Raw genomic sequence first — 13,721 nt, forward strand, 5'->3', positions numbered from 1 at the left:
GGGACTGGCGAAGGGACAGCGGGGCCTGGGGGCTGCCACTGATGCTGTGAGGCCTCGGGGAGTGGGCGGGGGGTATGCAGTTACGAGGTCAGGTGCACTCAGACCCCATCACTATGGCCCGGGGGCCCCGTGGGGCAAGAGGAGTTTACACGTGTTGCCTCTTTAGCACCACGCTGACCCAGGAATGCTGAGCACTAACAGTGTATTTATTGAGTTCTTACTGTGCCGGGCACCATGCTCAGGGCTTTGCATGCCGTGTCTCATTTGTCCTCACAGTCATCTCAGGCTTATTACCCCACCTCGCGGATGAGAAGCCTGAGGCTCAGGTGTGCTGTTGTGCTCCAGAGCCGGCAGTGAATCCAGGTGGCTCATTCCCCAGCCCTTGCTCCACACCCCTGTGCTGCCCTGTCTTGTCTTTCCCTCCCCCTCCACAGACTCTCCTCCCCCACTCAGCTCATGTTCCCCAAACTCTTCTCTCACTCTTCCTTGCTGCCTGGAATGGCCTCCTTCCTCCTCTGGGTTCATCTCGAAGGAAAGGCTGATTTCCTTTCAAGGCTGGTTCAGGTATGGCTCCTGCTGGAAGCCTCCCCTGGCCAGCCTCTCGCTTGTACAGCCCCTGATCCACCACCTCCTCACGGTCATGTGTTGTCTCCCCCTGCCAGCAGGACCACCCATGCTTTATGACCTCTCTCTGCACCCTTAGCCGGGCAGTTCCCTGAAAACACACGTTGTTGTTCTTGTAGTCGCTAAGTCATGTCTGACACACACAGTAGATACTCGATAGTTTGTTTTAATTGATGACAAAGCAGCGATTCTGCTGGGCCCTTTTGGCCTGTGTGATGTCCAGGAACCCCAGTGATTTTTCCCCTTCTTGCCCTGCACCCTTCCACTCCTGCAGGAGTCACTGGAGAAGTCGGGCTACTTGCTGAAAATGGGGAGCCGGGTGAAGACGTGGAAGAGGCGCTGGTTTGTGCTGAGACAGGGACAGATCATGTACTACAAGTCTCCGGTGAGACCTTCCTTCCCTGGACAGTAGGCAAAAGTACCCACCCCAGCCCCAGAACTGCATGAGGGACTGGAAGCCGGGCAGAGGGCGAAGGTCTGGCAGGTGGAAGAGGCAGCCTGGGCAGGTTCCTGAGGCTCTGAGCCCCACATGGGACCAGGAGTGAAATCAAGCCCTGAGCAGTCAAGGGCACTTCTAGACCACTTGGCTTGGTGATTTCTTTTTCCTTCGGAAGCTGAGTTCTTCTTATGCCTGGTCCTGTAAATGAACTATTCCTAGGCTGCCCTCATGTGATCTGGACTGTTCTAACAGGGAGGCTTGTTTCCTCCTCCATCTCCTTCCAACGCTGTTTGGAATTAGGGAGCCTTAGGATCTGGGACCTAGGAGAAGGCAATGGCACCCCACTCCAGTACTCTTGCCTAGAAAATCCCATGGATGGAGGAGCCGGATAGGCTGCGGCCCATGGGGTCACTAAGAGTCGGACACGACTGAGCGACTTCACTTTCACTTTTCGCTTTCATACATTGGAGAAGGAGATGGCAATCCACTCCAGTGTTCTTGCCTAGAGAATCCCAGGGATGGGGAAGCCTCACGGGCTGCCGTCTATGGGGTCGCACAGAGTTGGACACGACTGAAGCGATTTAGCAGCAGCAGCAGGATCCTGGGACCTAGTTTGGCAGGATCTCCCTGGAGGACCAATGTTAATGTTTTTTTTTATTTAAAAATGTTTTTCAATGTTAATGTTTTAAAGAAGGTGAAAAGGCCTGTCTCTTGTGCAACTCCAATTGATTGGTAGTGCATGCCCTGAGCACCATGTTAAGGATTCTGGGCCTGTACCACTCAATGAGTAGGCATGCTCTGATTGATTAATAATGTCTGGAAAGGGTAATGGTGACATACAGGCCACCTGTTGATGACACTTGCTATAAAATATATAGTAGAAAGAATTTAAGGGCTTTATAGCTCAGGAATAACTTAGTGGCTTCTTACCCAATTTTTAAAAAGGTTCAAGCTATGCTTTTGAGGCCTGGATCAACAGGACCCATGTCTCTAATCATTGCTCCATTTACTTAGAACCAAGATCCAGAACAAGTTACCCATCATACCACAGCCCAGGAATGCTTGGGAGTCACTTTCCCCTTTGTGACCTGGAATAAGATCGGAGGGGAAACGGTGTGCTCTGGGAAGGCTCCAACCTCTTTCCTCTCCTTCCTTTCTTTACAGAGTGATGTCATCCGGAAACCGCAAGGCCAAGTGGAACTAAACTCCCGTTGCCAGATTGTTCGAGGGGAAGGTGCACAGACATTCCAGGTGAACATGGTCCTGGCAGTTGGTGTTTTAGATAGAAGAGGTGCTGGGTTTGGATATGGCTCTGATGAAAACAAAGATGGGGCAAGATGAGCGTGTGTGGAAGACATGACACTGACATTTGCATCGCTCCTCATTTGTGGGTTTGAGGAAGAAGAGGAGGCAGGATGTGAGATGGAGTGAAGTAGGAGAGAGATGGAAAAAAAAAGGAGAAGAAGGAAGGGCCGGTGGGCCAGAGTTCTGTGCCACCTCATAGCCGGGCCCCTGTTTTTCCATCCTCCTCTCCCCACCCCCTCACCCCCCAGCTCATCTCTGAGAAGAAGACCTACTACCTGACCGCTGACTCGCCTAGCCTGCTGGAGGAGTGGATCCGTGTCCTGCAGAGCCTGCTGAAGGTCCAGGCCATTGGGCCTCCAGCCCTGCCTCAGGGGGGCACCAAGCCCACCGTGAAGGGCTGGCTGACTAAGGTATGGGTTGGGGGATGGGGGAGGCATGTGGGCCTCCTGAGAGTCAGGGGAGCCAGGAGTGAGTCCCAGGGGTGGCGGGTCCCCTCCTGACACAGCTTTCTGCAGAGGGTTCCTCACATTGGTTACCTGTGGTCTGAGCCACATAAGGTGATGGTGAATGACTCTCTGGAAAAACAGGGATCAAGGTTGTTAGAGCAACAGCTGTTCTCAAGTCAGAGGGGGGAAACGAATGTCTTGGACCCATTTTGAGGTCATTTGAAGTTGCCCCCACTGCTGCTTTGTACCCACCACAGCTCAGTATGAATAGAGGGAAGCTGTGACCTCAGTGAGGCAGGCGTGGCCAAAGATTCATAATATCTCAGGCTGCCCTAAAGATGTTTTTTGATTTTTTTTTTTTTTTTAAGCCGTGCCACTTGGCATGCAAGATCCTAGTTCCCTGACCAGGGATCGACCCCAGTGCCCTCTGTAGCGGAAGCTCAGAGTCTTAACCACTGGGCCACCAGGGAAATCCCTAAAGACATTTTAATTAGGGCCTTTCTGGTTGCAGGGAGCTGAGAAGCACTTGTTGACCCCCAGGGAGGGAGGTTAACAGGGAAGTGCAGTAACTAGGCCAGGACACTGTCAGGAGTGATACGTAAGAAGCTCCGTGCTCGGGGCTCTCCCTCTGCCTTCCTGTTCAGTCTGGGTTCACAGCCCTCTCCTCTGCTCGGGTGCAGTGTTTTTACACTTCATGATTACATTTGCCCAAGGACTTCAGCCCACAGTGGCCCTGCCCTCCCAACTCTAGTCCTTGCTGACTAGCAAGTTCTTCTTGTGGTCACATTCCTGGGACAGGACATCTGGTTGGCCAGGTCGACCTTTTAATGGCAGTTCATATGAGGGTGAATGGGGGTGTTGTGGCCATGGACCCTTGCTGTGAAAGGGCTGGTTCCATTAGTTGAGAATCTGGGTGGCATCTGAGTTTGACCTGGAATTGACCTAAGGGTCTGAGTTGAACCAGGGGTTTTGAGATCTGTCTCCTCGTGGCTTCTCTTTGCCAGTCCCAGATTTACTTCTGGGGTCATCTGATTCTGATAATGCTGGCTCACTTCTGACCTGCAGGTCAAGCATGGCCACTCCAAGCTGGTCTGGTGTGCTCTTGTTGGGAGAACCTTCTACTACTATCGAAGCCATGAGGACAAGGTACTTCCTGGCCTCCCAATAGCTTCCCCCAATCCGCATTCCTGTGGCTCCGTGTCCTGATGGAAGGCTCCACCCCAAACCCTATAACCAGTACAAAGCTAGTGGCCCTCTTTTGAGTGTGTGACCAGTGTGCAAGGCCCACAGGTTGTTTTTGTGTGGCATGTCTGTGCTCCTCCAGGCCTGTCTCCCCTTCCCCATCCTGTCATCCATCCACCTCCTTGATCCCCAGCCCTATAAGCCCTGAGGTTCAGAGAGAGGAGACTCCTCCATCCCTGCCAGCCCTCCCATTCATGCAAGGCTCCTGTCTGCAGCGACCCCTGGGCCGTCTGCCTGTGCGGGACGCGCGCATAGAGGAAGTAGATCGATCCTGCGACTCAGACGAGGACTATGAGGCTGGAGGAACCCGGCGGTTGCTGTCCTCCCACTACACGCTGGTGATCCACCCCCCGGAGCACAGCCCCACCTACCTCCTCATTGGCACCAAGCATGAAAAGGTGAGGGAGGGGCTGGGCCTCCGTGGCAAAGCTCAAACCTTTGATTCTCATCTTCCTTCCTTCTTCCCTGAGATTCCCAAAATTCAAACTTATTTTCCTCCTAGACATGTTGGCAACTCATATTTCCTGATTGGGAATATTCCTTGTACTGGGTTCATTCCCAGCGACCAACATCTCTTCACTGGGGCCATGAGATGGAGGGGACCACAAGTTTAGGAACTTAGGTTCATATTCATTCGATCCCAAGACTTTCCTCTTAGAGACCAGTGGCCTCAGCTTGTGCCAACCAAGCAGGCTGAGCATCGCCCTGGACTTGGCCCCTTCAGGGAAGCGCCCTTGGAGGTCCTGCCTCCGTTCTCTCCCAGCCCAGCCCCATCAGCTGGCTTTCCGTCCGCTTCCAGGATACGTGGCTTTACCACCTCACGGTGGCTGCAGGTGGCAGCAGTGCCAAGGTGGGCACTGCCTATGAGCAGCTCATTGGAAAGCTGATGGATGGTGAAGGAGACCCGGGTAAGGCAAGGGTGGCCGTCACTGCTGGGTTGGAGGGCGGTGGCTGAGTAATTGGTGGTTGGGAACCCCAAGAAAGCACGACCGTGCCCTGAAGCTGTTTGGAAAGCATCTGAGCCACAGAAGGGCATTCGTGTCCCATGCTCCAGGGCCTTGTTTCTGGTGAGGATACTGGGGAGACCACTCAGTATCTGGGGGAGTTGTCTGGGGAGCAGACACTTGGTCAATGTTTTACTTTGTTCCCTGCAACTTTGCTGGCCAGACAGAGGGTTGAGGAAAGAAGGTGGCTGGTTAATCTGTAGTTAGAGGTGGTTAATAAATGAAGTTAGGATCAGGCTGACTTGAGCTTGGGGCATTTAGAAGTCTGTATTTTGCTACTGGTTCTCAGGACCCTAAGGACCTAAGGGCTCCCAGCACACACACACTGCTCCACTGCTGCCTCAAGGCTTGTTTGTTCCAGGCTGATACACATTCCTTCATCCAGACCTGACGCTGCAATGAGGGGGCCTCCCTTGCACACACGCGCACACACACACACGCTTACAGATGCCCACGCCTTGCACACTCACTCCTACTGCAGCCCCATGAGCAAAGCAGCCTTCCTGTAAGCTGTGCTTCTGAGTGTGCTGAATAAATGCAGCGCACACCTGCCCAGCCCACGCTCTGTGGGTGTAAACGCAGCACAACCCGTGTGTCCAGACTGAAAACCCTGTGTTCCCTGCAGATCAGAGAAGGGGTGGGGTGGGGGGCGCGTTCCCTGCGCACTTCTGACTGCCGCTGCTCTCTGGTGCTGTGCTCCGGGCAGACTCCCCCCTCTGGAGGCACCCCATGCTGTGCTACAGCAAAGACGGGCTGTACACCTCCCTCACCACCCTGCCCTCCGAGGCCCTGCAGACGGAAGCTGTCAAGCTCTTCAAGGTAAAGTGGGAGCTGAGCCCAGGCCCACAGGCTGGCAGTTGGCACCCTTGCCCTGCATCTCGGCTCTGGCCAGAGCAGTTCTGTGCACCGTGGTGATGGAGACCCAGGCAGTTTAGGGGGTAGCTTACAGAGGGATCTGAAGAGGACGGGAGACAGTCCCTCAGGGTTCCCACCGTGTCCTTTATGGGGAAGATACTGGAAGCTCTGGGATGTCACCCCTGGGCCCTTGAAATGAAGAGCTGCCGTCCTTCTGGAGTGCACAGTGGGAAGGGGCAGGTTTCTGTTGCTTCTGGACCTGAGAGGTTCTGGTCTATTTTGGATGTTCTTTGTTCCCCTCTGAATATTCTATCTTTTTAAAAAATGAATGTCTTGTTTATGTAACGGGAATATTTAAAGAAGGAAAGATCCTCTCCCAAAGTAACCATTTCAGAAAGCATAGATATTCTCAAGCAGTAATGATGCTCCCTCTGAGAAAGCGCTGTCTGCAGTGAACCGGGAACTCCCTTGAGCTCTCGGGGTCCGGGGGGACAGGCCAGTCTGTCCCAGCCACAGAGGACAGTCGTCAAGGAACCGCCCGAGCCTGCCGTCGTCTCCCTGCAGTCCTGCCAGCTCTTCATCAACGTGCCCGTGGAAGCTGCCTCGGTGGACTACCACGTGTCCCTGGCGCAGACGGCGCTGCAGGTCTGCCTGGTTCACCCCGAGCTGCAGAGCGAGATCTACTGCCAACTCATGAAGCAGATCAGCTGCCGCCCGCCGCAGAAGTACTCCCTCATGCAGGTGGGCGTCCCTGGGGCAGAACAGCTGTGGGCCAGGGCTGCCCAGGAGGTGGGAAAGGTGGAAGCAGGTGACTGGGCACATATCCTCCGAGCCTGGCGGCCAGCAGGCAGCCTCGGGGCACAAAGCTGTCCCGCTGTCTTCTCTGTGCCCCTCCTGGATGTCCACACACAGACTGCCTGACTACAGTTTTGGATGGAGCCTGGCCAAGCTGGCCCTCCCGGTGCCCACAGAAGGTTGGGGGCTGTGGTTTGGAGGGGCTGCTGAAGGCTCTGCAGCTCAGGACCGTGAGGGTGGTGGCGTGCAGACCCAGCACTCACCCCGCACTTCCTTCCCCGCTCAGTGCTGGCAGCTCCTGGCTCTGTGCGCCCCCCTCTTCCTGCCTCAGCACCACTTCCTCTGGTATGTCAAGCAGCAGCTCCAGCGCCATGCGGATCCCAGGTGAGATAGTGCCCCTCTGGCGTTACTGGCAGGCGTGATCGAGAGGGACGCTGAAGGAGACCAGGATGGATCAGATCGCCCCTGCTCCCTGGGATTTGTGTGGTGGCCGTGGAGACTTTGCCCATCAGCATGTACACTGATAGGCACATGGCGATCCGGGCACTCTGGGCTCCTCTACATGCCAGTCCACGTAGGCATGGGTATTTTGTGGGGGCTTTCATGTGAAGCTACAGTGCCCCCACACCCCCATATTATCATTCTCTGTTGCCATGTTTTTGGGCTCCTGCAGAAAATAGCCATGCCAGCAGCCTGCAGCAAATAGACCCCGAAAGACAAAGTAACACCCCAGACCTGTCTTCAGGGCTCCTATCACAGCCTCCCAGCTGCGGGTTCAGTCCTACAGGTTATGTGTCGGTAGGGAGCCGGGGGTGAGTGGATTCCCCAGTGTTCCTTTTTCCCTTCACCTGTCTTTTTAGAAACGAAACTGGTCAGTACGCCACGTACTGCCAGCGGGCGGTGGAGCGGACGCTGCAGACTGGCGAGCGGGAGGCCAGGCCGTCGCGCATGGAGGTGGTGTCCATCCTGTTGCGGAACCCCTTCCACCACTCCCTGCCCTTCAGCATCCCCGTGCACTTCGCCAATGGGACCTACCAGGTGACCAGGCTGCCGAGATCCCTGAGCTGAGTCTTCTCATGTCACTGACCCAGAGGAGAACACCTTTGGGCCAGAGGGTGCTGAGCCTCCGTAGGCCCAGCAGATCATAATAGGAAGACCAGCCGAAGCACAGGCCTGGGGTTTAGAGGGCGAGTGGGGCCATTTGCGCCAGTATGGAGGGAGGAAGGGGCTGGAATCTCAGAAGTGCTTCAGTGTTCGAGGCCTGGGAGGTGGATCTTTTGAACCCACTGCACGAACAGGGAAGCTGAGACACTGACCAAGAGGGTGGCCTGGGAAAGGGCCCCCCAAAAGCGTTTATAGCATGTGGGACTGCAGTTCACTGTGGGCAGGCTCCTCCCTTAGGCACTCACCACTCCACATGGAAACCAGCTTCCTTTGGCCTTTGCAATTGCCCTTTCAGACTCCTGGTAGCTCAGCCTGCAATGTAGGAGACTTAGGTTTGATCCCTGGGTTGGGAAAATCCCCTGGAGAAGGAAATGGCAACCCACTCCAGCATCCTTGCCTGGAGAGTTCCATGAACAGAGGAGCCTGGCGGACTACAGTCCATGGGGCTGCGAAGAGTCAGACACGACTAAGCGACTTTCACTTCACTTGCTTCTTTCAGTCACGCCTTTCCACCTCCTGGGCCCTGACCCCTCCACTGGCCCCTCTCCCGGCAGGTGGTGGGTTTTGACGGCTCCTCCACCGTGGACGAGTTCCTCCAGCGGCTAAACCAGGAGACGGGCATGAGGAAGTCCTCCCATTCGGGCTTTGCCCTATTCACGGATGACCCTGCTGGCAGGGACCTGGAACACTGCCTGCAGGGGAGCGTCAAGGTGATGGCCCCACCCCCAAGCCAACTGAGTCCCTGCTGTGCCACCTTGGCCTTCAGGATTTTGTGTTCCCAACCTGTTGGAGACTAGCCCGAGGCATTCCCCCAGGCCAGCATTTCTGTGCCATCCTAAAATGAGCCCATACAGGCAGAGTTGTCTCTGCCCTTGTCTCTGGAGAGATTTCCACATCCCTCCCTTCCTTGAGAGGCTTTTCAGCTTCCAGGGGAAAAGCTGCCTCTCAGCTCAGTGTTGGAAGGACAGGGAGGCTCTTGTCAGCATCAGCCTGACCTGGGCAGAGCCCCCTGCTAGTTCCATACACACACGCACAGACAGACAACTGTATGCTGGACCCAGCAGATGTGTTGCTGGCCACTCACTCTTACCTCAACTGCCAAGGCCCACTGTGCTTACAGGTTCCATCATAAAGAGGTAGATCCCTCTGTATGGACTTTGAGTGGGATTCGAGCCCTGTGTTGTATTAGGGTCTGGGGTTAGAGCTGCAGGGCATGCTGGCTGTTGGGGGGAATGTGCTGGAGCAGTTGATAAGGATGCTTTCTCTATGGTGACAGGACAAAGGCTTCTGTAGTCTTTTACCATTGCCTGGAAAAACTATGCCATGTACCTTCTTTGTAAATGCCTGGCATCTGTGAGGCTTTGTTACATAGGAGGCCTCTGGTAATACTTGTTGAAGAGGAGAATGGCGGCTGGTGGAAGGAAAGTGGAGCTGGTGGTAAGGGGCCATGTTTTTTGACTGGGGCCACCTTGGGAGGTGGCCTCAGATGTTAAGGCAGTGGGGGACAGTGTTCCACGGTTTGCTGCCCACACTGCACGCAGAGATCCACCTCTGTCTGTAAGGAAGTCGCTGGCACCCTGGGTTCCAGGAGCATGAAGCCCTCTCAGGTCAGCCTCCGGATGGAGAACGATCATTCTGCTCTTCCTGGGTCCAGGCATGACTGGCCCTTCTTCCCCTCATCGGGAGCTTTTCTGACTTTGCTCTTTTGCATCTTGCAGATCTGTGATGCCATCTCCAAGTGGGAACAAGCCCTGAAGGAGCTGCACACCGGAAAGTCTGAGGGCGGCACACGTGTTGTGAAGCTGATTTGCAAGAACAGGTCCTGAGGGCTGCCAAAGCGGGCACCAAGCATGAGGGCTGCTGCTGGGGTGCAGCTCCTCACTTTTTCACTGGAGGCCTGTCCTTCACAGATAGGCCCACAGATATAACACTGCCTACTGGTCATTAGCTGGGGGCCCAGGCAGGCTGTGCTGTTCTCTGTGAGACCCTGGACAGCTCAGGTTTTTGGTCCCTGTACTGTATCTGCACACTCACACATGTGTGCAAACACATACACATACACCCCTGACTGCCAGCCAACTTCCTCAGGCGGCTACATGTGCTACCTTAAGAGAGGAAGATTTTGAGCACTGGATATTTAAGGCTAAAGAATAAATTGCTCCTGTACCAATTCCAGGAAATACAGGAGCCATCCTGACTTTATATCACTTTGAGTAAGAAAATTTCATCTCAGATATGTCTCCAGGCAAATAATTTCCATTAGTCTCTTGGAATCTTAACTCATCCAGTTCCCTAATGAACTGTGAAAAAGGGGCTTCCCAGGTGGCGCTGTGGTAAAGAACCTGCCTGCCAATGCAAGACACCACGGGTTCAGTCCCTGGGTTGGGAAGACCCCCTGGAGGAGGGCAAGGCAACCAAATCCAGTATTCTTACCTGAAGAATCCCATGGACAGAGGAGCCTGGCAGGCTACAGTCCATAGGGTTGCAAAGAGTCAGATACAACTGAAGCGACTTTGCATGCATGCACCAGGTACCAGCTTCCCCTCACCTAATCCAGTAAGTCTAAAGGTGAATTCAGATCTAACCACACGCTACTGTTGCTGTGAGATCTGGTGGCCCTATATCTTCTCTCTGTCATGCTTGGTTAAATTTTTTGGAGGCAGTGGAAAACAGACTCACAAATGGTATAAAAAGAGTAGTTTCTTTCTTTGGAAATCAAGATATACAGCTGCAGAGACAGCCTCGTCCGTTTGGGATTCCAGTTTAGTCCTGGCTTCTCTTTCTCTCTCCTGTAGGCTGTATTTTCGGAGTCAAGTCAAAGGCGAGACAGAGCGAGAGCGTCTGCTGCTCGCCTCCCAAACTAATGGAGAGATAGTGGCAGGGAGGTTTCCTGTCAACAAGGAGCTGGCTCTGGAGATGGCTGCCCTGATGGCTCAGGTAAGGTTCTGTTCAGGAATCAGGAGGGTCAGGGGACCGTCTTGAACTCGCAGGCAGAATGCATCACATGGGAGGAAACAGAAGATTCTGCAGGTTCTGAGGTGCCAGAGAGGGTGGCCTTGCTGACTCCTTACCTAGTAGGGCACCTCACTGCAGACACTGAGAGCATGGAGCCCAGGGGCCTGTTTGAATCCAGCCACCTAACTGCTATGAGATCTTGGCCAACTTACTTTTCTTATCTATGCCTTAGTTCTCTTTTGTATTCTGAAAGCAAAAATCCCTTCCTGCTGCACCTACAGTGTTGTACTATGAGTCTTAGATAATGTATGTTGTAAAATGTGTACTCACCAGCTGTCAAACGCTGCAGTGAGAACTGGGGAAAGGAACGTGCGTTCAGGCTTTGACTCTTCTTCCTGTTACCTTTAGGAGGCTGTCTTGCCAAAGGCATCTGGGATGCCTTCTTGTTTCCCCTAAGAGTCTGGGTTTATATGCTGGAGAAGGGGAAATAATAACAGTTGATCTTTAATAAACATGTACTGAATATGCCAGAGAGAGCCCTGTGCTGAGCGTTTTATATGCATTATCCTATTTAGTTCTCATCCTTACTTTGTAGGAGAGTAAACAGAACAGAGTTTAACCTGATTGTGGTTTCAAAGCTGGTAAATGGCAGAGCTGGAATTTGAGTCAAGCATCTGACTCCCATGGCCACATCTGGAACACTGCTATACTGTAGGATCTGTAGCATCTTCCGCCCTCTATCCCATAGTTTGGGATTAGAAGCCAGAATTTCTGTAGTGTTGTCTGCCACTGATTAGCTACGTCTTTGGATAAGGCCCTTAACTTCAGCTCCAAAATGAACGTTGAACTTGAGAATCTTTAATATTCTTGGACCCTAAGATTTTTTCTCTGGTGTCTGTGAAACTTGAGATAAAGGGTCTGTTCACAATAAATGTTTTTTTTTTCATCCATTCCCTCCTCACCAATAAAGGAATGAAATGATGGTTTATTGTACCTCTCTCAGCAGGCCCCCACCCACACCCTATCCACACCCGATTTCCTGACTTGTCCCTCCGCGTGCTTCTATTGCAGGTAGAGTACGGGGACTTGGAGAGGCCCATCCTTCCAGGACCTGGGGGTACACCCTCTGCCAAGGCTCAGCATCACCTCCAGCAGGTCCTGGACAGGTTCTACCCAAGGCGCTACAGACACGGGGCCCCCCCTGAACAGCTGAGGTAGGCTGCAGGGTCTTGCAGGAGTCACTGTGGGGAGGGCTGCAGAGTTGGGGAAACCTCAGAGCTGCGACAGAAACTTGGCACCCTGTCTCTCTGTCTGTCCAAACCAGGCACCTGGCAGATCAGCTGACCACGAAGTGGGCGGCACTGCAAGGCTGCTCCTCTCCTGAGTGCGTCCGAATCTACCTGACGGTGGCCCGGAAATGGCCCCTCTTTGGTGCTAAGCTCTTTGCTGCTCAGGTAAGTGTGAGCATTTCCAGTGGAAGGAGTGGTTACCATCCCATCTGGAAGCCCACCATACCATCAGAACTCCCTTAAGTTTCTCAGGGATTCCATCAGGTTTGAGCCAGTTCAGTCTCAACTAGTAGCGTCCGCCTGCACACTAGCAACCACTAGGGGTCGCAATCTCTCCACCCATTTCTTGCCTGCTGCAAGCTTTCCCTGGTCCAAAGCAGTTGTGACTCATTGCTTTTGGACCAGGACTATTTCTGGGTGACCCTCAACTTTCCTTTATTGATTTCTTTCCCAATCCTACCCTTGAAAAAAAAAAAATAGGGTCAACTAATTCACAGCAGGGTTCACACTTGATGTGACCTCCCTCTCAAGAGTGCTTTCATTTGAAAAGAACTTTGAAAGGACGTGTTAGTATCATGACCTAAACAAACACACCTCCACTGACGTGGAGTGGCCAAGGGGGATGTGACTACTCAGGCAGCAGTTCATTTCTCTTGCATGAAGGCCAGGTGGCCAACAGTAATTTCAGCTGGAACTCTTCTTCACTGGCTATCTGGTACGTGTGAACTTTGTACATAATCACAGAGTGTGTGGATGCTGGATCAATGCTGGATGCTGGATCGTGATCCTGTTCACTGAGGGTACAGATCAGACAGTAGACATTCACTCATTCATTCAACAAAGAACTGTTGAGCTCCGATTATACCTCATGCATTGCGCTGGTTGTTTGCAGTTGCAAGATGTAAGCAAATCCGACACAGTCCTTGCCTTCATGGAGCTTCCCTAGTAGGGAAGGTCCACATTAATCAAATACTAATTCTCTCTCTCTCTAAATACATATATAATTTTTTTACAAGTTGTCACAGTGCCATGAAGGAAAAGTATAGGGGTGTTATAAAGGCATATAACATGGGGACCCTCTTGGCCTGGAAGGTTGGGGAAAGCTCCTGATGAAAGAGACATGTCCATCTCTGTTCCCAGACTTCTGGATAGAAGAGATAGGAGATCCAGATTGCCCTAATGCAGCCCTGGCAGGGAAAATTAGTCATTCTAAGACTTGCCCACCAAATAGTCACTTTTCTCCCTGGTAGGGCCTAAAGCCTTTAAGGTTGCATTATTGTTTTCCTGATTTTTTAAAAAAAAATAATCCCTAGAAAATTGGTTGAAGCAGGATGCACTGGAGCTGGGAGAAACTGGGTGGAACGCTTTCAGTTTCTGAGAGCCAGGAGAAGACAGCCTGTTCTCCATGCCTGTGACGGAACAGCCAGGGCTGGACTCTGCTCTGCAGCAGGAACAGAGTGTGCTCTGCTCTGTTTTGTAGCAGGGTGGGCTGTGGGTACTGCAAGAAAGTGATACCCTTCCCCACTTAGCGTAGTTTGTAAGCGGCCAGAGCTCCAAGCCAGACGCCTCCTGCCACAAGCAGACTGTTTATCCAGTATGCTGT

General features: G+C 53.0%; 1 protein-coding gene across 4 annotated transcripts in view; it reads left to right on the forward strand.

The window, feature by feature from the left end:
* Positions 1-13,721, forward strand: part of PLEKHH1 (pleckstrin homology, MyTH4 and FERM domain containing H1) — a 58,645-nt gene that overhangs the window by 40,959 nt on the left and 3,965 nt on the right. For 2 of the 4 annotated variants that reach the window (XM_061429202.1, XM_061429201.1), the window contains exons 12-26: positions 899-1,009; positions 2,228-2,314; positions 2,617-2,778; positions 3,880-3,960; positions 4,272-4,454; positions 4,856-4,964; positions 5,767-5,879; positions 6,411-6,656; positions 6,997-7,094; positions 7,571-7,748; positions 8,429-8,584; positions 9,593-9,693; positions 10,670-10,811; positions 11,901-12,043; positions 12,154-12,283. In XM_061429202.1, coding sequence (XP_061285186.1) covers positions 899-1,009; positions 2,228-2,314; positions 2,617-2,778; positions 3,880-3,960; positions 4,272-4,454; positions 4,856-4,964; positions 5,767-5,879; positions 6,411-6,656; positions 6,997-7,094; positions 7,571-7,748; positions 8,429-8,584; positions 9,593-9,693; positions 10,670-10,811; positions 11,901-12,043; positions 12,154-12,283 — 2,040 coding nt within the window. The remainder of the gene's footprint in view (positions 1-898; positions 1,010-2,227; positions 2,315-2,616; positions 2,779-3,879; positions 3,961-4,271; positions 4,455-4,855; positions 4,965-5,766; positions 5,880-6,410; positions 6,657-6,996; positions 7,095-7,570; positions 7,749-8,428; positions 8,585-9,592; positions 9,694-10,669; positions 10,812-11,900; positions 12,044-12,153; positions 12,284-13,721) is intronic. The other 2 variants (XM_061429204.1, XM_061429203.1) reach the window with 1 other exon arrangement.

This window comes from Bos javanicus, chromosome 10 (genome assembly GCF_032452875.1).
Source record: "Bos javanicus breed banteng chromosome 10, ARS-OSU_banteng_1.0, whole genome shotgun sequence".
NCBI lineage: Eukaryota > Metazoa > Chordata > Mammalia > Artiodactyla > Bovidae > Bos > Bos javanicus.